This window comes from Mixophyes fleayi, chromosome 8 (genome assembly GCF_038048845.1).
Source record: "Mixophyes fleayi isolate aMixFle1 chromosome 8, aMixFle1.hap1, whole genome shotgun sequence".
Lineage (NCBI taxonomy): Eukaryota > Metazoa > Chordata > Amphibia > Anura > Limnodynastidae > Mixophyes > Mixophyes fleayi.
In genome coordinates this window covers 95736871-95761544 of record NC_134409.1, presented here as the reverse complement: position 1 = coordinate 95761544, position 24674 = coordinate 95736871, and the positions used below count along the sequence as shown (strand labels likewise).

The following is a 24674-nucleotide window of genomic DNA, read 5'->3' as shown; positions in this document are numbered from 1 at the left end:
AAGCATTGCTGTGCATTGTGAGCCATTTACTGTATGTTCAGCCTGAATGACATTATGGTCATTACATTTAAAAAAAATGTTTATTATTAATAAATGTCTTAATTATTCATAAGCCAGACATTAATCTAGCTAAACTACGCCCAAATATTGTTTCTATTTATCTAAATATTGTTTAGTGTAGTCTTAAAGTGCTGAATTCCTTCCATTTATTTCTGCAAGTTATTGGCAGCACTATAACTGCAGCTGGAGACGTACACTTCTAAAACATTACTATTTACCTAATATATATCAACGAATACTATCAATAATGTTATCCCTGCCCCATCCACCTATGTTGTGCAAGGCTTCAATAAGAAAACCTACTGGAATAACATTTCTATTCTACAGCAACAATGGTCCCATCTTTGGGTAGACCTATGAGCCTGACCCTAGCCTACCAGACTGGGAGCCTATCCCTCTGGAAGTCTACCCCTATTCTGGTCTTTAGTAACGGGGAGGAAGGGGTCCAGATGTCTGCAGTGCAGGATCCTTCGAAAGGGTCCTTCAGTGTATAACAAGCTCCTCATGCCACTTAGACATTGAACCACCTATGTAGCCTCTAGTACCTTCAAGAAAGGGAAATCTTTTGGGGGGAGGGCTTGCGGATCCACCCAATGAATCTAAATGGATCGCATTAGTTATTGCTGCTCTCCCAATGTACAAAATAACTTGTCACCATAAATTTTACACAATCCGGTACACATAGTTAACTACTGGAAACTACTTTGACTAACACTCAATATAGTCTATAGTGTCCGTCCTGAATTGTTTAACCATATTTACTGTATATGAAGGTACCAAACATTCCTCCTTTGGGTAAATGAAGGACACCAAGCATATTGAAAGCAAGTGCATCCACACAGATGTGGCTCAGGCATTAATTGAATACATAACATCCCAGCATGGTCAGGGCCATGTGTTAAAGATGTTGGACCGTCCTTGTGGCCTATCATTACGGCTAGCATGGCTGCAAGAGGAGACCTCGATGACTGTGAAAGAGGAGTGATAATTGAGACACATTTACAGGAACTTCAGTGATCAAGACTGCGGAACTACTTATTGTTTCACAGCCAAAGGTGTCTAATGCAATGTCAGCATGGGGTTCAAACGGAACAAAGGACAAAAGTGTGAATAAGCACATAGTCTGTGCATTAGTTTGTGCTAGCAGAAAAACAGATGAGCAACTGTAATTCAGTTGACTCCAGATTTCAGCCCATGGCGCAAAGAGCGAGTTTCATACAAAATGGTCCAAAGAGAACTCCACAGAACAGGATATCCTAGTTAGGTTGCAGATGTTGTTCAGTGGTACAGAGCTCAGCCTGTGGACTAGTGAGCAGTTGAGAAAGCAGATGAATCATTCATCACAATGTTCTTGACAAAGAGATGAGTGCATCTGTGGTGCAACTTGAAGTACTCTATTTTGAGCGGAGTGTTCTGGGTGTTCAGTAATGTTGTGGCACATTTTCCTGGATTGGTTTGGGTACCGTCATTCCTTTAGAAGACAAGGTCAACGATAATTGCTACTTAATGGCACTGAGTGCTATTCATCAATCCATGTTGCAGTATTTGCTTCCTGATGGGAGAGGTGACTTTCAAGATGTCAATGCTCCAGCCCAGGGCTGTAACCAGGGCTCTGCGATAGGAATGACCACACAGAGTGCAACGCAGAAGGGAGGCGCAGTTTGTAAATATTTTAGGTACATATGGGTAAAATTTAGGGCTAGGGTGGATGACAGTCTTCCTTCTTACCCGAACTGCTACAATTTTAAGTTACGGCTCTGCTCCAGTACACTGAGCACAGAGCAATTGTTTGATGAACATGACACAGGTGCTATCTCTATTTCATGGCTTTCTCTGTCTCCAGACCTGAACTCAGTTATAATTGTCCTGCATTCCTCCTGTACAATACTAGACATTCATAGACTCAATGCCCTGGCTATATATATATATATATATATATATATATATATATATATATATAAATATATGTTGGAGGCCCTCGCTCTGTTCTTCCGTGCCCGTTTGGAGGTCAGCACTTGTGCAGTTTTGCCACTTTCGGCTTTCGCTTCCATTGCTATACTTCTAAGAACAATTATTGTCCCAAATTCCCATACAGGGCTACGTTGCATATGTGCCGGCTCCTGCTCTTGTTTAGAAGAGCAGGGCACTCCAATATAGTATGTAGATATGCAATTCCCCTTCTCCTAAAAAATTTTTTATACCTAGCAGATAGTTAAGGATTTTTATTTCTATAAAATTGTTAATATCTAGCATTATTTATAGTTAAAAACTGTTAATAGTTTAATATCTAGCAGTATTTATAGTTAATGATATTTCTATAAAACTGTTAATAGTTTAATATCTAGCAGTATTTATACTGCTAGGTAGTTAATTAATAATAATAATAATAATAGTTAATTAATACTTTAATTAATACTTAAATTTTTTTATTTTATTTTTTTATAAGAAATTTACAAAGGCATTAGTAATGGAGCCATTTTCAACAAACGTTTGGCAGTTTATGTATGCAGCATGTATTGATGAATGTGCACATGCTGGTTTGCTTGTTGGGGGAGAGGAAAGAAATACTTTGGAAATAGAGGAGAATGTAGATGTGCATGTGGCTGCAAGTCAGGGAGAGAATGCTGTGGCTCCATTACTTGATGCAAGGCGTCGGGTCCCACGGCCCCGTCTGTACCGCACACGTCGGTTACTTGATGGGGTCCCTGAGGTGGAGGTGATAAGATTATATCGCCTATCCTCAGTTGCAATTTATTCTTTATATGACCTCCTTAAAGAGGACCTGGAACCAACAGTCCCCACAAACCATGTTGTGCCTGGATTGGCAAAGCTGCTTGGGGCATTGCATTTTTAGCGTCGGGAACCTTTCAACCGACATTGTCCGTAATTGCGGGTTTCTCCCAACCCACATTTTCACAGAGTTTGTTCCAGGTCCTTAAAGCCATGAAAAAACATACTAGGGAATTTATTAAATTCCCACAGTCTGAATTAGAATGGCAGGAGGTCAAATCCAATTTTTATAGTGTGGCACGTATGCCAAATGTCCTGGGTGCAATAGATTGCACCCATGTGGCACTCACACCTCCGCACAGAATGGAAGAGAGCTTTTGAAACCGAAAGCACTTCCATTCCATGAATGTGCAGATGGTGTGTGATGTCAGAAAAAAAATCCTAAATGTTTGTGTTGGCTTCCCTGGTTCCTCTCATGATTCTTTTATTTTGCAGAATTCAGGAGTGTTCAAGAGGTTTGAGGAGGGAGATTTTCCTCATGGATGGCTCCTGGGTAAGTTATATCTAGGTAATCGCTATTAATAATTATTTCTAAAATGAGAAGAGCACTAATAAAAAAAAAAATATTTTTTATTAGGTGATGCAGGATATGGGAGCCAGCCCTGGTTGCTCACTCCAGTGTCCAATCCAATTTCTGATGCTGAAAAAAGGTACCAAGCGGCACATATAGCCACCAGAGGTGTAATTGAGCGTACTTTTGGGTTACTTAAGAGCCGGTTCTGCTGTTTGGACAGGTCCGGCGGTGCGCTTCTGTACTCACCATCAAAAGTTTGCCTTATTGTTATTGCTTGCAGCATTCTGCAAAATATCTGTTTGGCAAATAATTTGGAGGTAGAGATAGATCCTGCTGTTTTACAGAATCAAGACCTTTCTTCAGCCACAGCATTTGGTCGGGAAACAGGAACTCGTGAGCGCCAACGTTTAATTTTGGATTTTTTTTCATGTAAGTGTAAATTTTCTAATGTCATAATTTTTTTTTAGAAATATAAATTAATTAATAAGTAGTAGTTTATATTTTTTGGGTTTTTTTTTTCAGGACTTCAAATTATTTAGTGGGAGATAGCTCCAACAATCGTTGTTCGGCGTTCGATTAAAGGATTTTTTATATATATATATATATATATATATATATATATATATATATATGTTTTTATTTGAAAATATGTTTTAATGTTAATAACTGTTAGTTAAGATAAAAGGATCCAGCAACTGAATTTTAAAGACCAAGGCCATGAAGCTTTTCAAGAGCCAGCTTCTTGGACAGGTGGGTGTCATCACATGTAAACGGCACCATGCTATGTTCTGTGTGATGTAACCTTATGTAAAGTATCACTACTGACACATAATCACACTGAAATTACCTTTTTTCTCTTTTCCTTTCTCCAAAATGTACCTGTCACACCCATTTCACTGTGGATTGCAGACGGAACCAGCGACTGGATTTTAAAGACCGAGGCCATGACGCTTTTCAAGAGCCAGCTTCTTGGACAGGTGGGTGTCATCATATGTAAACTGCACCATGCTATGTTCTGTGTGATGTAACCTTATGTAAAGCATCACTACTGACACATAATCACACTGAAATTACCTTTTTTCTCTTTTCCTTTCTCCAAAATGTACCTGTCACACCCATTTCACTGTGGATTGCAGACTGGATTGGATGGAATTGGATTCTGGATTGCATGGAATATTGGCCCACTTCTATTGTTTGTTTTTGTTAAATATAATGTATACTATTTAATTACCACCAAAAACCTAAATTATAAGAGAAATGTTTGTTTGTATCCCAAAAAGTTAATCACTCTTTAAAATGTATTAATACATTTTTTGTAACCAAATTGATGTGTTGAACAAATATTTAGTTTTCTATTATATTGTACAACAATCTTTCTAGATTATAATAATGAAAGACACATGTTTTAAACCAAAACTATAACATCTTTTAATAATTTACATATTTTCTTTGTGCAATAATTTTTATATATCACAATTTAATTTTTCTGTGGCCTTTGCTTTTCTCCAATTTCTTGTATTTTTCATAGTAGTTTTTCTATCCTCCTCAGTTGGCTGTGAATTATTTAAAAAAGTGTTTAATTTTTAATTTTTTTTAAAAAAACAACATAATACAGTTGAAGAAAAATTGCAACATTAGCATCATTAACAATCAATCCTCTATTTTAATTTTCATTAGGATTAAGTATTATCTTAATATTTCTGGAACTTTTTTTTTTTTTTCCACTGTTATCAATAACATTTAACATTGGAATTTTTTTTACAATGAATGTTACAATTGTTAAAAACATTAACATATAAAAACAATTTAATATACATTTATATATCAACAACATACCGGGTTTAATTATAGGCAAAACTAAGTTCTTGTCGTTAGTTCTTCTTTGGGATAACTTCATGATTTGTAGCATAGACCATTAGATGATTATAAAATCTTTTGTCTAAGGGATTTAAACAGAAAAAATAAATATATAATACCTAATATAAAATGAAAAATAATCAGATTAATTTTAACACAAATATTACACTTACCATTGTTAAATATTCTTCCAGTAATTGAAGGATTACGTGCATTTTTCCATTGTAACTTTGTGTATTTTCAACTAAAAAAAAATGTGTTTTTTTTAACATACATACATATAGGCATTCATATATACATATATCTATATATCTATATACACACACATATATATATATATATGTATAAATGTGTGTGTATATATATGTATAAAAATAAAATAGAAGATACATAGTCGGATTCATCCAGAGATATATAATTCCCGTACCAGATATTCAAAGTAATCAAGCCAATGATTTATATGATGAATTCCTTCTGATGGCACCACGAATAACCTGGTAATCAAGGTAATCCTGGATAATAGATATAGCCTCCTGACATAGGGCAAGATGAACAGCTGCAAACTAAAATACAAGCCACAATGGTGTGATACCGTAAATGAGCCAGACCAATATGCTTAAAAAGACGTCTATCGCCGGCTGGTACCTTCCTCATCTGCAGACAGGTGTTGAATGACTGGGGAGCTGCCTACAGAATTTAAGTATTGGTCAGTTTTTAAATCTGCCCTTCACAAGTTTTGAGTATATATATATCTATGTCTCTCTCTCTCTCTATGTCTCTCTCTCTAACTCTCTATCTGTCTCTCTCTATGTCTCTCTCTATGTCTCTCTCTATGTCTCTCTCTATGTCTCTCTCTATATCTCTCTCTATGTCTCTCTCTCTCTCTCTATTTATGTATGTATGTATGTATGTATGTATGTATGTATGTATGTATATATATATATATGAAATGTATATCTTTATGAATTATTAAAAATATACAAATACATACCTTTTTACATGTAAGGTTCATTGTGATCATCAAAATGAAATATTCCAAAATGTTCAAATGTTGAAAACTTGTAAAAGTTGTTGCTCCATATTTATCAACAGATCAATTATATCTTCTATTTCTGAAAAAAAAAAAAGTACAGAAATATATTGTTACTAAAATGTTGTTATTTAATATTAAATATGACCATAGATTGGGTTAGTGAACGTACAAAATATTGAAGTATTAGATAATAAAAAAAATAGATAGACATTTGACTTACGTTGGGGGTAGATTGCATCACTGGATCCTCTGATGATGAAGATAATAGTAGTCTTCTTCGTGCAGATTGCAATTCTTCTGGGCTTGGCCTTGCAGACTGCACTGTCAAATCCAACGGTATCTCTGGGGTCCTTAAGCTGCTTATGGCACTTTGTGGTTGTCCTGTTTGAGGGATGGTTCCTGACACATTCCACTCTGGAAAATTAACCGAAAGGTTTTCCAAAAGCCTTCTTGAGCGCATTTCTTCATTTAAACTTTGAAGGTTGGTGGCTATGAGGATATTGGCTGCTGCAGTCTGTTGCTGGTTCTGCAAAATTTGGTCTAGAGTATTGGAAATTCTTCCAATGCTCACTTCGGTTCTTTCTTGGGAGGCTAAGATTCCGGAAAGAATAGTGGCAATGTCTCGATTGGTGTTTATCTGTAATTGCCTCTGTTTCGACATTTCCTCAGTAAGTCCAACAATGGCATCTTTAATTCCTCTCATGTTGTCTTCCATTGTTCTCCGAAACACTTCCTGGGAGTTTTCCATTTCTCTTGCAAGTGTTGTAAGTCTTGGAAAACTAGATGTTGAAGGTGCACTTTCCCCACGTTGTATTCTAGATTGTGAAGTGTCTTCCAAACGCTGAAATGTTTGCTGCAGGGCCTCAAAAGCTGTGGTTGTTGTTGTAGCTATTTTGAAAGAAAAAAAAAATATACACATACATACATATAGAAACTCACAACTATTTATTTAGAAACATGCTATATTGTTTGACATTATAAAAAATATAATTATGACTCAACACTTACGCTAAATCACAGGAATTTCTGGTGAAAATGATAAAGAACTAGACTGATGGGAGTCTTCTGATTCTGGAAAAATAAGACATTATTACATTTTTTAATGACGTTAGTTACATTAGTCAGTATAATAAGGTCAGTATGAACTTGGCACTTTGTATTAATGATGGAAATTTACTGGTAGATACTCAAAACGTTTGATTTATATCCTAAATGACCAGGGCCCTCATACCAACTATTTGGGCCCCCGGGTAAAGCCATGCACCTGGGCCCATATACGTCTGAGGCAGCGCAAGACATAAAAAAAAAAAACAGAGAAAAAAACCCCACAAACTTACCTTTAGGACAGCTGGTGATCCGGCTACCTCCCTGTTCTCCTCCTCCTTCACATTCCGCAATGCTTGACTGGCGGGCGTTATGACGTGTCACCCAAAATGCACTGCCAGCACCACACGGAGGAGGACAACAGGGAGGGAGCCAGATCGCCAGCTGTCCTAAAGTAAAAATTTTATTTTTTCTTGCACTGCTTCGGAAAGACTTAACTGGCCTGCAGGGCTGCCGGGCACCTGCCCATTGGGCCCAATGCGAAAGAAGTCCCTGTAAACAACTAACCTAAATACCTTTAATCAGTGGCCTATGATGAAATTTATAAATAGCTGCTAAGTTGAAATTTTTGGCCAAAGAAAATTTTTACTTACCATTTCTAGCAAAATTACATGTTTCTGTATCCTCAATAGGGGTTACATCACTGTCTGCAGCTCTTGCCTCTTGTTGCTTCTCTCTCAGGTTTTCTAAGGATAAACAATAAAACATGTTGCTATTATTATCTAATTGTAAATGATTTATTTCCTCATCAACAGATTATTTTAACCTAATGACAATTTGAAATATTTAACAAATAAAGCAAAAAAAAGGCTTTGCAATGTTTAATGTAGAATGTATATTGGACTATCATTCACCTGTAAGGGATTCCGCAATGTTCTGCAATGATGCCAATTCTGTCCTTGAACTACATGGTTGCTCTTCAAATGCAGTCTCTGAAACATAAGCAATGTTAAAAATTTGCCAAAAATCCGATTTTAATAAATTTAAGAATTTTTTTTTTTTTTAAAACCAACCTCTTCTTCTTTTTTCAGTGATGTTAGTCACCGTAGAAACTGATGATACACTCATTCGTTTTCTTGGCATTTCTGTTTGAAATTGCTTTGTTTTAGATTATTACAAGACATAGATATATTTTTTTTAAAAATAATTAAAAAAAAAATTTCATACATACCTGTTGTCGCACACGCTCCTTTTTTCTTAGAGAGTAGGATGTCTTTGTGTGTTTGAACTACCCAAAAAACAAAATTTAAATGGTTTTTAGATATTGATTGATGACACACATATTTTTAAAACAAAAATTGCCTCTGACACTCAAAATTGCCCCTGACTAATGTTTGCCCAAAAAAAAATAATGCCTGATTCATTAAGCATTTAACTATATAAACTGCTAATTTTGGTCACTTGGCCAAAATGATGTTACAATGAAAGGGCTGCAAAATATTAATATGTTTTTTAAAAAAAAACAATACTGACTGTTTTTTCACGTAACACACAAATATCATATGTGTACAAATAAGCTCTCAAAGATTAGTGCAACAGGAAAAAACAGGCAGTATTTAACTTATGTGCAAAACAGAATACTAACTTGCACACCTTGCATTGTTGCATGTTTTTGTCCAGGATACCTAAATAACTTTTCTAAACTTACGATCCTTAATGAATCATGGGCCATGTCATTAAATAGATTAGAATTAAATTATAAAAAAAAAATATGGTTCAAGACCAAACTCCTCCTTTATATGCCTTCTTTCACAGGATCATATATATATATATATATATATATATATACACACACAACTGACCTAACACATACACATCGATACACACACACATATGTGTGTGTACATATATTAAAATATATACACATACATACTATGGTGTAAGAGACAAGAAAACAAACACACACATACACAAAAACATGTGTACGTTTTAGACCATAAGAACAGTATATTAAAGGTAGACGTGTACATATAAGAGTGTTTATTGCGATAAAAATGGATCAATATCTACAATTTAACCGCTATAGCTATATTTATCCATTTATATGTTAATAAACACGCTTATATATACATGTCTAGCTTTAATATACTTTTTTTATGTTCTAAAACGTTCACATGTTTTGGTGTATGTGTGTGTTTGTTTTCTTGTCTCTTACACCATAGTATGTATGTGTATATATTTTAATATATGTACACACACACCTAAAAAATAAAGATATATCTATATATAATCATATGCACACATTCACAACCACCTGTTTAATTTTTATTCATTCATCTATATCAAAAATATAACTAAAATGGGTATATTTTAGATAAAGAGAAATGAGTATACATAAAACAGTGGTGATTGAGAATGTGTGCATATAAAATATATACATATATTTAATTTACATTGAAAAAAACTTTTGGCTGCATGATATACACACACCAAAATCCTATGTTATTATTGTCAAGGTGGGGTTCATCTACATATTGGTTTGTATGTATACAGATTTCAATCCACAGCTGTGTGTACATTGTAAAATAAATTTTGTATACAAACAACACAAATGTACAGTAACAATAACCATGGGCAATGATAACATATGATTTTCGTTTGAGAATATATTTTAGACATGAGATATGTGTGTGTGTGTGTTTGTATGTGTGTGTGTGTGTGTGTGTGTGTGTGTGTGTACATGTGTGTGTGACTGGTAAAATATATATATAAGTATCAATATAGTCAAACAAAAAACACTTACCAACTTGGCTGGCAGCTGTGTCAGGACGTCCTTTTGAGCTTTTCTTAGATGGCCGCTTGGAAGTTGGCTCTACAATTAAATTTTAACAGTGTTAAAATTAAAATTATTTTAAAAAATAATAAAAAATAAAAAAAAATTAATTAACACATCATCATAGATATAAACATATATACATACCTTCTGATAAATATGTTGAAGGTTCCTTTGTGTCCACAGCACCTTCCACACCTTCCACGAGTACAGGATCTAGGACCTCAGACAGCCTCACTTCCCAGGGTTTCATGCTGATATTTGCAGGTTTCCCACCACCAGTTCCTTTTGCATGCCTCTTGGACGCAGCCATCTTCTTCTTTACAATCCGCTTACAGTCCCGGAAACGTTTCCTGCAATGCTCAATAGATTTTGGAACTTGCCCACAAGAAGTCACTTTGTCAGAGATCTGACGCCAGATCTGGTTCCTCTGCTGATGACTTGTGACATGTGCCCGTTTACCATAAAGTACATCATAGTTTGTTACTATCGTGTCCACCAGGATGTTGTTCTGCTGCTCAGAGAAACGAGGTGCTCTGGTGATGTTACTACCACCTTCCTCAGGATCATCACCATCATCTTCTTCAGCCACTGTAGATTGCTGCTAGGGTCTGGAAGCCACTTTTTTTAAGGAATCTCTGTCTTCTTCTTTCTTGTGCTCGCTCTCTTTCTTCTGTTTCATGCTGCCGCTCTTCTCCACTGCTGATATCTTCTTCATCCAGGTGTACCTGTTCAGAAAGATTTTCCCTATGCTCCCTAGACATACTGATATATGTATGCTATGTAGCTGCTATGTAGCTGAAATAAATAAAAGTAATGCTGGAGCTAAAAAGTAACTAAACTTTTATTTAATTGTGATTATTGCACACTTTTTCTGTATGCAGTATATTGATGTCTGCTATTAAATAAAATGTGTGGTGTTGTGTAGTGTTTGATGTAGTGTGTGGTGTTAGTACTGTGTAAAAATATAACTTACTATAATGTAATGCAAAATAAAATGTAATGCAAAATAAAATTTAATGCAATGTATGTAAATAATGTGAAAATAATGAATAAAGGTATATAAAGATGCAAAAAGTACAATCTAGAATCTCACAAAACCAGAGGGTCTCAGGAATCAGCCATCAGCATCGAAATCTCTGCAAAATGGCACTTTGCAAAACAAAGTTGTTGTTTTTTATAGAAATGTGGGCGGGAAATCGCGAACGGCGGGAAAAGGGTAAAAAAAAAAAGCACTTCGTACTAGTCGGATATTACGCGATAAGGGGCTGGGTTAGGTATTACAATTGAATACCGTCATTTCCGGGAAGTTGATTTTTTGCGATGTCCGCGGTTCCGCTTATTCGCAATATATTACGCGAATACGCGGACAATTGAATACCCCCCTAGATGTCCTTATATAGCTAATGGTGCTCCGTATCGGTAACAATTAAACATGGCGATTTATTATGGCAGAATCTTTAAAAGGCAAACATTTATGAACTGGATCATGTTAAAATAACAGACATTAGATACTAGTAGGCATTGAATTGTTACATAGATACATGTAATTGACAAATGAACATATCGATTTTATTGCAAAGTTATTAAGGGGCAAGCAATGATTGCTAATATAATATTTACAGAATATATCATATCAAAGATAGTGGCATAATATTTACTGATTGGTGCATTGTGTACCATTCATAGTACATAGTCAAAATTAAACATAACTGATTGACTGAAAAAAATTCCAAGAGATTCATAGATAGTGTCTGGTATGTGTCCATAATCTTACAGAATAGTGCGGAGGCATGCATAATGGATGTGTCACATCATGTTCAGTAGTACACATATTTACCATTGACCAGTCCTCCCCAAATTGGGATAGTTATTCTCAGACATGTATACCTACTACACCAGATATTCCCAAGCGGTCTCCCTTCTTGGTACTAGTCTGGCACACTCTGCTTGGCTTCCAAGTTCTTCTCTGATTGGCTGCTTGAACTATTTAAGGCAGTGAGGACTAAGCCTCACTGCCGGTTATAGCGTCCTGTTTACAGTTCTGCTTGCAACTTTATCTCTGTGCTTGGTGTTTAACCTATGATAGATTTCCCGTGTATGACCCTTGCTTGTTCCTGGACTTTGAACCTGACCCTGACCAATTGCCTGAACCCGGATTTTGCTTCTCTGCTAGTGCCCCTGATCTTTCACTTGTCCCTGGATTCCGAACCTGTGCCTGTGACCTCTGACCTTGGTGTGTTCTGTGGATACGCAGTCTGCTGCCTTCACCAACCCTGCCTGAACCCCACGCTGCTGTCCGCCATAACACCCTATCCCTGGGTTCTCCTTGGCCGGTACACAACTCTCGACCCTCTGTTAGCCTGCGGCCAAGTCTGTCCCTACCACTAGGGGCTCCAGTGAACACCTGGCTTTCGCGGTAGACTCCGGGTTTTGTTGTACCAGCTGGAGGAGTTCCTAACAATCTTGAGTCATCTTAATATAATAAACACATGCAGAGATGGATACTTAGCCCCAGTCATACATTTTGCACAACTGACTCCTACTGTAGATTTGGAGTAATGATTCAGAATAAAGAATCCTTATTTCAACTCAATTAGCAATTAGTCAATACAGCTATTTGAAGGAAAATGCTATTTACACAATGCATTTCCTTATTTTCCTAGTGTATAAAATTGATCTTCTGCGGCAACATAACATTTCTCCCATGTAGATGATGAATGATGGGGGAAGGGAACACAAAGGAGGAGAAATAACAAGAAGGTCTCTAAATAATAATAATAAGGGATGTGTATATACGTGGGTGGGGAAATAAGAAATAAACGGAAAAAGAAGACTATGGTAACATGACGGCAAACACTTAAGGAAAGTGGTGAGTAGCCAGTAAACAAAAAGGAGATTTAATCAAAAAAAATATTAAAAGGGAGAAATTGGATTAAAAAATGAAGGGTGGTGGAGAGGAGGATGTAAAATTGAATGGATTGCATATGAAGGTAATAACTTGGTGATGCTATCATTTTGCTAATAAAGTTTGCTTTAATTTGATTAGAGAAGTGAATGCAACAAAGGCACTCTAAATGTTGCTTATATATTCTATAGGTATTATATACCTCCCTAGAGGTGGATTATACCTTCTATAACAAGATCCATTTTCATGGTTTAGCTTCAGGTGCTTTAAAAAAATAATAACTAGGAAAGACCTTTAGGGACCTACTGGTAAGTACAATAGAAGTTATTACAGATCTATGTCAGCATGAATCTGATAGGAATGATTCAGTTATATTGTCCAAAGACACTGCAAAAACCTTAATTCATGCACTTATCATCTCCCTCATTGACTATTGCAATTCCCTCCTTACTGGCCTTCCCAAAAACAGACTCAACCCCCTACAATCTATTTTGCACGCTGCTGCAAGATTGATTTTCCTTGCAAATCGTTATTCCTCTGTTGAATCACTCTGTATGTCTCTACACTGGTTGCCTGTTTTCTACCGAATCCAATCTAAAATACTCTTACTAACCTACAAGGCCATCAACAAAGCTGCACCAACATACATCTCCTGTCTTGTCCCAACTCTGCAACTCCGTTCTGCACATTACCCTATTACCACCCGTTATACAACTACCCGTTGACCAACATTGTTGTGTGACAGGATCATTTAGCTTATGAGTCACTTTTACCTTTTACCTTGCAGTCTGGCTGGGCCGACTGCAAATGAAGACTTAACCTCATGTGTCAAACTCCCATTTTCCAATAGATTGTAAGCTTGCGAGCAGGGCCTTCTCACCTCTTTGTCTGTTTTACCCAGTTTGTTTATTACTTTACTATGTTTGTCCTCAATTTTAAATCGCTACGGAATATGTTGGCGCTATATAAGTAAATGATGATGATGATGGAAAAAGAGGTATGGTGGCGGAAACAGGGATCTACAGAGAGTGAGCAGAATTATTGCTTCTTTGTTTTGGCTTTTGTTTTTGCAACATTTGTTGCAGTCACGCAAATCACTTGTTATTGGGCAACATTATGTCAACTACAGTGAACCTTGATGGGCAATTCTATCGTAACAGCATATGCTAAATTTTTTGGGGGTTCTTGGAAGGGCTGGTGCATTTTCCATCTCAAATGTTTGTCGGTGGAGATATCTATTGCTTGTGCTTAGTCCACGACATTTTCGTGGTATGGCTGTTGCCGCTTTCTTGTTTGCAGTATACCTGGTTCCATTATTCAAAATAGTGATTTCCATCATCTATAGGCTGCTAAAAGTTTCTGATGAGTGGGCTTTTGACTGCAACAGTGTCTTTTGTGACATTTTGCGTAGCCCATCTTCTCTATTATAAGTTGTTAAAACCAAGAAACAAATTAAGGTATGCGTTGATGAACACAACTTTTATCTTTAAGCCAGCTATCTAGCAATGTACACCATTTTTTGCCCTACTCCTATTATTCTCATTTTACGTACCCATCTGCTTTGTGGAACAGTATCAAATATATAACATCCGTTGTGCTACCAAGTTCTACTTTACAGCCCACCTGCTCATAATAATAAAACAGATTAGTTCAAAATAACCCCTTAGAATTCCAAGTTGACATTGCCCTAGCAATGGATTATCTTTCACATATTTCTGAATAGTATTGTCATGAACTTACCTGTTCCCCGCTCCGCTGCGCTGTCCTCCGATGGCGCCCCCGCACTTCCAGGTTCTCCCAGCGTCAGGTCATGTGACTTCTGGGCGGGGAATTCAAATCTCTATATCTACTCTGCTCTGACACGCTACCTGTGTCAGAGCAATGTGTTTCCTGTTCCTGGCTTCCTTTCCCTGTGTACCTGACTCCTGTGATCCTGCTCCCCGTGTACTTCTATATTTCCTCAGACTCCTGTGTACCAACCTGGCTGTGACCTGACTACTCTTTGGCTTAATCCCTGGCACCGCGAATTGGACTGACCATCCCGTGTACCGACTCAGCTGTGTTCTTGACTACTCTCTGGATTTCCCTCTGGCACTGTATATCTGATTACCTCCTGTGTACCGACTTGGCTGTGTTTCTACTCCTCTGGATTCATCTCCTACGGCATACAACTGATACCGTGACTCTAGCCGGCTTCCGCGTCAGACCTCCAGACACCGGTATTCACGGTTAGTGCCTGTATTTGCATCACCTTGTCATATTGCCTGTTTGACTATCCATCACTTAGAGCCTTCTCCCTTACGTCAGTAGGCTAACCTGGGGGCCGCGACCTGCGGTTCAGCAAAACCCATACTACCTTGCGGTGGTTCTTGGTGAAGACCGGAAGGCCGTTAGACTCCGCGCCCTAGGTAAGTCTGTGCAAATACTGACTAAGGCATCTGAACCGTAACAAGTATCCCTTAGAATTCCTTCTTGTCATTCTAGATTTCCTGTCTCAGATTTTCATCCCGTCAAAATATGGATAACTGCTTATATCTGCTTTACTCCAGGCATACGATGCTACCCCATTATAAAGGAATCCATAAGTATAAGAAATAATAGTCCATCTACTAGTGAACTTAATACCTTTATAACACCTGGGTGTATGCAATCTTGGCCAGTAAAAATAATAATTGTGTTTAGACATTTTACCACTTCCTCAGAGACAGAAAGTAATATCAAGCGGTGTGCGTACTTTAAACTTCACAACCTATAAGCCAGTATATTTTCTTCCTTTGTGAACACTATTGACGAAAATAGATTTAGGAAGTCAGTTTTAATTTATATCTTCCCATACCAATCTGCCATAGCATTCTTGGGGTAGCCCAATATTATGAGGTTTTTAATTGCATTTTCTTGCTATTTATGCTCTTGGAATTTTTTTTTTAAATTCTTTAGCATTATTTTTTTTTTTTTATTATTATTATTGAAAGCCTGAAAAACGTGCTTTGTTCCCAAGTGCTCAAAAAAATAAGTGAAAACTTAAAAAACGTGCTCAAGGGTACAGTTTCAGACCCTCCTCAAAAGAAGAAGGGTCCCTTTATTCCTGAAGGCTCCTTAGGGAAGCAAGGGTCCTCAGGCCCCCTTCTCCGCAAGACCAGGGGGCCACCTTTGGCAACGGCTCTGCCGAAGCTTCCCCCATGGCATCAAATCTTCTGCTTCCCCCAGGAAGGGGAGACCTCAGTGGGTTCAGGGAAGTGGATTCCACTAGGACCACACCACCTCCCCTAGATCTTCAGGGATCGGACCCATAAGGGCTGCCACACCTCCTCCAATCCATGGAATAAAACGTAGGAATAAGTGCAGTGACAATCAGTGAGAAAAAATAAATAGTACCGTGCAAAACTGCCACAGCCATGCTCTCGAGATGTTAAAAGTTATTCCTGCCTAACTAGAAGGCCGAGGAAAGGAATTGTGTGTAGCTGAAAGTGAGGTTCGTGCTCTGTGCCATACTATCAAATGAGGGTGACCAGTCCCCAAGCGATTTCAGGCACCCCTGGGTCACTACTCCAGGGGCACTAGTTCTCAGGCTTTCAAGGTACCGGCCTTCTGGCCAAACCAAGCTTTCCCATTGCCCTTTCAGGGTGGACAGATCCCCAACTTGGACAGGTACATGCTTGATCTTAGCCAAAAGGCCGAGAACCCAATTCTTTAGCAATCAATATTTCACATAAGCTTTTATGCTTCTCCAAGGTGATTAAATTCTGCCTTTGTGAATACATGATTTTTGTAGCCACAAACTATCTTCTTAAATAAATTGGTGAAATGTTATTGTATTATGATCACCATTAAGTAAATATCCCCTTACCTGAAGGTTAGATATTATAAAGAGAGAGACATATTTTTATATATGTTTATTTAATATCAAGTTCACTAGTGCTATTAGTCTTGTTGCTTCATCCACCATCAGGGGGGGGTAGTTGCTTTTAATATGGTTAAGAATCAGCTTACCTTGCCAGAAGTGCAAGATTCAATGTACCATTTTATTTTTCACATAGGTAATTAAATTAATTAAAATGGGGGCGGACCGATGCAGGGTTTGTTAGATTGCTGTTGGGAGCAGTCACCATACTGTAGAATGGTGACTGCTCCCAAAAACAAGAAGGAATGCAAAACAGCAGATATCCACGATATCTGCTTCGATGCACCCTTCATAAATATGCAGGACACACTCTGGGACCTGGATTTCACGGTAAGTGCACATCACAATTTTTTAAATATGCCCCCATATCAGAAAGTATTAGAGAGAACTGTTAGAAAGTGGGGGGGCATCACTTGCAATATCACTACTTACTGTTGCAGCAATATAGTAAAATTACAAGCATATTCTTATATTTAACATATATAGGGATCGGATAAATCACTGTACCTGGAGGTCTCGCAAAGTAGGCAAATCCTCCATGGGGTAACCTAAACCCGTTTAAAAAATTCTTCTCACATGAGTAGTGAGGAACCAGGCATCACCCCAGCTCAATATTTTCCTTACTCATTAGTTTAAGGCATACTTTGACTGTGCAGTGTGTGTCATATAGCCCTGTGGTTCAACCCTAAACATATAAGGGAGATTTGACTTGCATGCTACCAGCAGTTCTTTCAAGCATATTATTAATAGGCATTTGGTCAGCCTATTTATTTCTGTCTGTTATTGCTGAAAATGAGGTTTATTCCTTGAAACAGATGTTGTCTACAAGATATGCAAATTATTTAATCTGGTGAAATGCATGATGGCAGCAACCAAACGTGATAGTGGTTAGATGTTATAGCATCATTAGCATTTATCCACACACTTTGTTACAGTTGCTGTGGTGGAAGCAAATAGAAATATGGCTAATGCATCATTGATGGAAAAAGAGGTGTGGCAGAAACAGGGATCTACAGAGAGTGAGCAGAATTATTGCTTCTTTGTTTTGGCTTTTGTTTTGCCAACATTTGTTGCAGTCACGCAAATCACTTGTTATTGGGCAACATTATTTCAACTACAGTGGACCTTGATGTGCAATTATATCGCAACAGCATATGCTAACTTTTCTATGGGGTTCTTGGAAGGGCTGGTGCATTTTGCATCTCAAATGTTTGTCGGTGGAGATATCTGTTGCTTGTGCTTAGTCCACGACATTTTCATGGTATGGCTGTTGCCACTTTCTTGTTTGCAGTATACCTGATTCCATTATTCAAAATAGTGATTTCCATCATCTATAGGCAGCTAAAATTTCTGATGAGTGGGCTTTTGACTGCAACGGTGTCTTTTGTGACATTTTGAGTAGCCCATCTTCTCTATTATAAGTTGTTAAAACCAAGAAACAAATTAAGGTATGCGTTGATGAACACAACTTTTATCCTTAAGCCAGTTATCTACCCATGTACACCATTTTTTGCCCTACTCCTATTATTCTCATTTTACGTACCAATCTGCTTTGTGGAACAGTATCAAATATTTAACATCCGTTGCACTACCAAGTTCTACTTTACAGCCCACCTGCTCATAATATTAAAACAGATTAGTTCAAAATAACCTCTTAGAATTCCAAGTTGACATTGCCCTAGCAATGGATTATCTTTCACATATTTCTGAATAGTATCCCTTAGAATTCCTTCTTATCATTCTAGATTTCCTGTCTCACATTTTCATCCCGTCTCAAAATATGGATAACTGCTTATATCTGCTTTACTCCAGGCATGCGATGCTACCCCATTATAAAGGAATCCATAAATATAAGAAATAATAGTCCATCTACTAGTGAACTTAATACCTTTATAACACCTGGGTGTATGCAATCTTGGCCAGAAAAGCTAATAATTGTGTTTAGACATTTTACCACTTCCTCAGAGACAGAAAGTAATATCAAGCGGTGTGCGTACTTTAAACTTCACAACCTATTAGCCAGTATATTTTCTTGCTTTGTGAACACTATTGACGAAAATAGATTTAGGAAGTCAGTTTTATTTATATCTTCCCATACCAATCTGCCATAGCATTCTTGGGGTAGCCCAATATTATGAGGTTTTTAATTGTATTCATTTTCTTGCTATTTATGCTCTTGGAATTTTTTTTTAGAATTCTTTAGCATTATTTTTTTTTTTTATTGAAAGCCTGAAAAACGTGCTTTGTTCCCAAGTGCTCGAAAAAATAAGTGAAAACTTAAAAAACGTGCTCAAGGGTACAGTTTCAGACCCTCCTCAAAAGAAGAAGGGTCCCTTTATTCCTGAAGGCTCCTTAGGGAAGCAAGGGTCCTCAGGCCCCCTTCTCCGCAAGACCAGGGGGCCACCTTTGGCAACGGCTCTGCCGAAGCTTCCCCCATGGCATCAAATCTTCTGCTTCCCCCAGGAAGGGGAGACCTCAGTGGGTTCAGGGAAGTGGGATCCACTAGGACCACACCACCTCCCCTAGATCTTCAGGGATCGGACCCATAAGGGCTGCCACACCTCCTCCAATCCGTGAAATAAAACGTAAGAATAAGTGCAGTGACAATCAGTGAGAAAAAAGAAATAGTACCGTGCAAAACGGCCACAGCCATGCTCTCGAGATGTTAAAAGTTATTCCTGCCTAACTAGAAGGCCGAGGAAAGGAATTGTGTGTAGCTGAAAGTGAGGTTCGTGCTCTGTGCCATACTATCAAATGAGGGTGACCAGTCCCCAAGCGAGTTCAGGCACCCCTGGGTCACTACTCCAGGGGCACTAGTTCTCAGGCTTTCAAGGTACCGGCCTTCTGGCCAAACCAAGCTTTCCCATTGCCCTTTCAGGGTGGACAGATCCCCAACTTGGACAGGTACATGCTTGTTCTTAGCCAAAAGGCCGAGAACCCAATTCTTTAGCAATCAATATTTCACATAAGCTTTTATGCTTCTCCAAGGTGATTAAATTCTGCCTTTGTGAATACATGATTTTTGTAGCCACAAACTATCTTCTTAAATAAATTGGTGAAATGTTATTGTATTATGATCACCATTAAGTAAATATCTCCTTACCTGAAGGTTAGATATTATAAAGAGAGAGACATATTTTTATATATGTTTATTTAATATCAAGTTCACTAGTGCTATTAGTCTTGTTGCTTCATCCACCATCAGGGGAGGGTAGTTGCTTTTAATATGGTTAAGAATCAGCTTACCTTGCCAGAAGTGCAAGATTCAATGTACCATTTTATTTTTCACATAGGTAATTAAATTAATTAAAATGGGGGCGGACCGATGCAGGGTTTGTTAGATTGCTGTTGGGAGCAGTCACCATACTGTAGAATGGTGACTGCTCCCAAAAACAAGAAGGAATGCAAAACAGCAGATATCCACGATATCTGCTGCGATGCACCCTTCATAAATATGCAGGACACACTCTGGGACCTGGATTGCACGGTAAGTGCACCATCACTATTTTTTAAATATGCCCCCATATCAGAAAGTATTAGAGAGAACTGTTAGAAAGTGGGGGGACATCACTTGCAATATCACTACTTACTGTTGCAGCAATATAGTAAAATTACAAGCATATTCTTATATTTAACATATATAGGGATCGGATAGATCACTGCACCTGGAGGTCTCGCAAAGTAGGCAAATCCTCCATGGGGTAACCTATACCCGTTCAAAAATTCTTCTCACATGAGTAGTGAGGAACCAGGCATCACCCCAGCTCAATATTTTCCTTACTCATTAGTTTAAGGCATACTTTGACTGTGCAGTGTGTGTCATATAGCCCTGTGGTTCAACCCTAAACATATAAGGGAGATTTGACTTGCATGCTACCAGCAGTTCTTTCAAGCATATTATTAATAGGCATTTGGTCAGCCTATTTATTTCTGTCTGTTATTGCTGAAAATGAGGTTTATTCCTTGAAACAGATGTTGTCTACAAGATATGCAAATTATTTAATCTGGTGAAATGCATGATGGCAGCAACCAAACGTGATAGTGGTTAGATGTTATAGCATCATTAGCATTTATCCACACACTTTGTTACAGTTGCTGTGGTGGAAGCAAATAGAAATATGGCTAATGCATCATTGATGGAAAAAGAGGTGTGGCAGAAACAGGGATCTACAGAGAGTGAGCAGAATTATTGCTTCTTTGTTTTGGCTTTTGTTTTGCCAACATTTGTTGCAGTCACGCAAATCACTTGTTATTGGGCAACATTATTTCAACTACAGTGGACCTTGATGTGCAATTATATCGCAACAGCATATGCTAACTTTTCTATGGGGTTCTTGGAAGGGCTGGTGCATTTTTCATCTCAAATGTTTGTCGGTGGAGATATCTGTTGCTTGTGCTTAGTCCACGACATTTTCGTGGTATGGCTGTTGCCACTTTCTTGTTTGCAGTATACCTGATTCCATTATTCAAAATAGTGATTTCCATCATCTATAGGCTGCTAAAATTTCTGATGAGTGGGCTTTTGACTGCAACGGTGTCTTTTGTGACATTTTGAGTAGCCCATCTTCTCTATTATAAGTTGTTAAAACCAAGAAACAAATTAAGGTATGCGTTGATGAACACAACTTTTATCCTTAAGCCAGTTATCTACCCATGTACACCATTTTTTGCCCTACTCCTATTATTCTCATTTTACGTACCAATCTGCTTTGTGGAACAGTATCAAATATTTAACATCCGTTGCACTACCAAGTTCTACTTTACAGCCCACCTGCTCATAATATTAAAACAGATTAGTTCAAAATAACCTCTTAGAATTCCAAGTTGACATTGCCCTAACAATGGATTATCTTTCACATATTTCTGAATAGTATCCCTTAGAATTCCTTCTTATCATTCTAGATTTCCTGTCTCACATTTTCATCCCGTCTCAAAATATGGATAACTGCTTATATCTGCTTTACTCCAGGCATGCGATGCTACCCCATTATAAAGGAATCCATAAATATAAGAAATAATAGTCCATCTACTAGTGAACTTAATACCTTTATAACACCTGGGTGTATGCAATCTTGGCCAGAAAAGCTAATAATTGTGTTTAGACATTTTACCACTTCCTCAGAGACAGAAAGTAATATCAAGCGGTGTGCGTACTTTAAACTTCACAACCTATTAGCCAGTATATTTTCTTGCTTTGTGAACACTATTGACGAAAATAGATTTAGGAAGTCAGTTTTATTTATATCTTCCCATACCAATCTGCGATAGCATTCTTGGGGTAGCCCAATATTATGAGGTTTTTAATTGTATTCATTTTCTTGCTATTTATGCTCTTGGAATTTTTTTTTAGAATTCTTTAGCATTATTTTTTTTTTTTATTGAAAGCCTGAAAAACGTGCTTTGTTCCCAAGTGCTCGAAAAAATAAGTGAAAACTTAAAAAACGTGCTCAAGGGTACAGTTTCAGACCCTCCTCAAAAGAAGAAGGGTCCCTTTATTCCTGAAAGCTCCTTAGGGAAGCAAGGGTCCTCAGGCCCCCTTCTCCGCAAGACCAGGGGGCCACCTTTGGCAACGGCTCTGCCGAAGCTTCCCCCATGGCATCAAATCTTCTGCTTCCCCCAGGAAGGGGAGACCTCAGTGGGTTCAGGGAAGTGGGATCCACTAGGACCACACCACCTCCCCTAGATCTTCAGGGATCGGACCCATAAGGGCTGCCACACCTCCTCCAATCCGTGGAATAAAACGTAAGAATAAGTGCAGTGACAATCAGTGAGAAAAAAGAAATAGTATCGTGCAAAACGGCCACAGCCATGCTCTCGAGATGTTAAAAGTTATTCCTGCCTAACTAGAAGGCCGAGGAAAGGAATTGTGTGTAGCTGAAAGTGAGGTTCGTGCTCTGTGCCATACTATCAAATGAGGGTGACCAGTCCCCAAGCGAGTTCAGGCACCCCTGGGTCACTACTCCAGGGGCACTAGTTCTCAGGCTTTCAAGGTACCGGCCTTCTGGCCAAACCAAGCTTTCCCATTGCCCTTTCAGGGTGGACAGATCCCCAACTTGGACAGGTACATGCTTGTTCTTAGCCAAAAGGCCGAGAACCCAATTCTTTAGCAATCAATATTTCACATAAGCTTTTATGCTTCTCCAAGGTGATTAAATTCTGCCTTTGTGAATACATGATTTTTGTAGCCACAAACTATCTTCTTAAATAAATTGGTGAAATGTTATTGTATTATGATCACCATTAAGTAAATATCTCCTTACCTGAAGGTTAGATATTATAAAGAGAGAGACATATTTTTATATATGTTTATTTAATATCAAGTTCACTAGTGCTATTAGTCTTGTTGCTTCATCCACCATCAGGGGAGGGTAGTTGCTTTTAATATGGTTAAGAATCAGCTTACCTTGCCAGAAGTGCAAGATTCAATGTACCATTTTATTTTTCACATAGGTAATTAAATTAATTAAAATGGGGGCGAACCGATGCAGGGTTTGTTAGATTGCTGTTGGGAGCAGTCACCATACTGTAGAATGGTGACTGCTCCCAAAAACAAGAAGGAATGCAAAACAGCAGATATCCACGATATCTGCTGCGATGCACCCTTCATAAATATGCAGGACACACTCTGGGACCTGGATTGCACGGTAAGTGCACCATCACTATTTTTTAAATATGCCCCCATATCAGAAAGTATTAGAGAGAACTGTTAGAAAGTGGGGGGACATCACTTGCAATATCACTACTTACTGTTGCAGCAATATAGTAAAATTACAAGCATATTCTTATATTTAACATATATAGGGATCGGATAGATCACTGCACCTGGAGGTCTCGCAAAGTAGGCAAATCCTCCATGGGGTAACCTATACCCGTTCAAAAATTCTTCTCACATGAGTAGTGAGGAACCAGGCATCACCCCAGCTCATTATTTTCCTTACTCATTAGTTTAAGGCATACCTTGATTGTGCAGTGTGTGTCATATAGCCCTGTGGTTCAACCCTAAACATATAAGGGAGATTTGACTTGCATGCTACCAGCGATTCTTTCAAGCATATTATTAATAGGCATTTGGTCAGCCTATTTATTTCTGTCTGTTATTGCTGAAAATGAGGTTTATTCCTTGAAACAGATGTTGTCTACAAGATATGCAAATTATTTAATCTGGTGAAATGCATGATGGCAGCAACCAAACGTGATAGTGGTTGGATGTTATAGGATCATTAGCATTTATCCACACACTTTGTTACAGTTGCTGTGGTGGAAGCGAATATAAATATGGCTAATGCATCATTGATGGAAAAAGAGGTATGGTGGCAGAAACAGGGCTCTACAGAGAGTGAGCAGAATTATTGCTTCTTTGTTTTGGCTTTTGTTTTGCCAACATTTGTTGCAGTCACGCAAATCACTTGTTATTGGGCAACATTATTTCAACTACAGTGGACCTTGATGTGCAATTATATCGCAACAGCATATGCTAACTTTTCTATGGGGTTCTTGGAAGGGCTGGTGCATTTTTCATCTCAAATGTTTGTCGGTGGAGATATCTGTTGCTTGTGCTTAGTCCACGACATTTTCGTGGTATGGCTGTTGCCACTTTCTTGTTTGCAGTATACCTGATTCCATTATTCAAAATAGTGATTTCCATCATCTATAGGCTGCTAAAATTTCTGATGAGTGGGCTTTTGACTGCAACGGTGTCTTTTGTGACATTTTGAGTAGCCCATCTTCTCTATT

The 24674-nt window shown here is 38.0% G+C and overlaps 1 protein-coding gene, 1 long non-coding RNA gene and 3 other non-coding genes across 5 annotated transcripts; all 5 read right to left on the bottom strand.

Moving 5' to 3' along the window:
* Positions 1-5205: 5205 nt before the first annotated feature.
* LOC142100134 (uncharacterized) lies at positions 5206-5780 on the bottom strand. Its single transcript, XR_012678728.1, has 3 exons — positions 5649-5780; positions 5395-5465; positions 5206-5303 (listed from the first exon to the last, which is right to left on the bottom strand). It is a non-coding gene; the product is annotated as an uncharacterized LOC142100134 (long non-coding RNA).
* Positions 5781-7917: 2137 nt separating this feature from the next.
* Positions 7918-10849, bottom strand: LOC142100253 (uncharacterized). Its single transcript, XM_075184184.1, has 7 exons — positions 10754-10849; positions 10279-10645; positions 10102-10170; positions 8530-8586; positions 8372-8443; positions 8213-8290; positions 7918-8044 (listed from the first exon to the last, which is right to left on the bottom strand). The coding sequence occupies exons 1-7, from the start codon at positions 10847-10849 to the stop codon at positions 7944-7946; spliced, it is 840 nt and encodes a 279-aa protein (XP_075040285.1). The 3' UTR covers positions 7918-7943.
* A 6581-nt stretch (positions 10850-17430) lies between these two features.
* Positions 17431-17581, bottom strand: LOC142100510 (U12 minor spliceosomal RNA). Its single transcript, XR_012678814.1, has one exon. It is a non-coding gene; the product is annotated as a U12 minor spliceosomal RNA (small nuclear RNA).
* A 3007-nt stretch (positions 17582-20588) lies between these two features.
* LOC142100506 (U12 minor spliceosomal RNA) lies at positions 20589-20738 on the bottom strand. Its single transcript, XR_012678811.1, has one exon. It is a non-coding gene; the product is annotated as a U12 minor spliceosomal RNA (small nuclear RNA).
* Positions 20739-23745: 3007 nt separating this feature from the next.
* LOC142100502 (U12 minor spliceosomal RNA) lies at positions 23746-23895 on the bottom strand. The gene has a single exon (XR_012678807.1). It is a non-coding gene; the product is annotated as a U12 minor spliceosomal RNA (small nuclear RNA).
* Between the last annotated feature and the right edge of the window lie 779 nt (positions 23896-24674).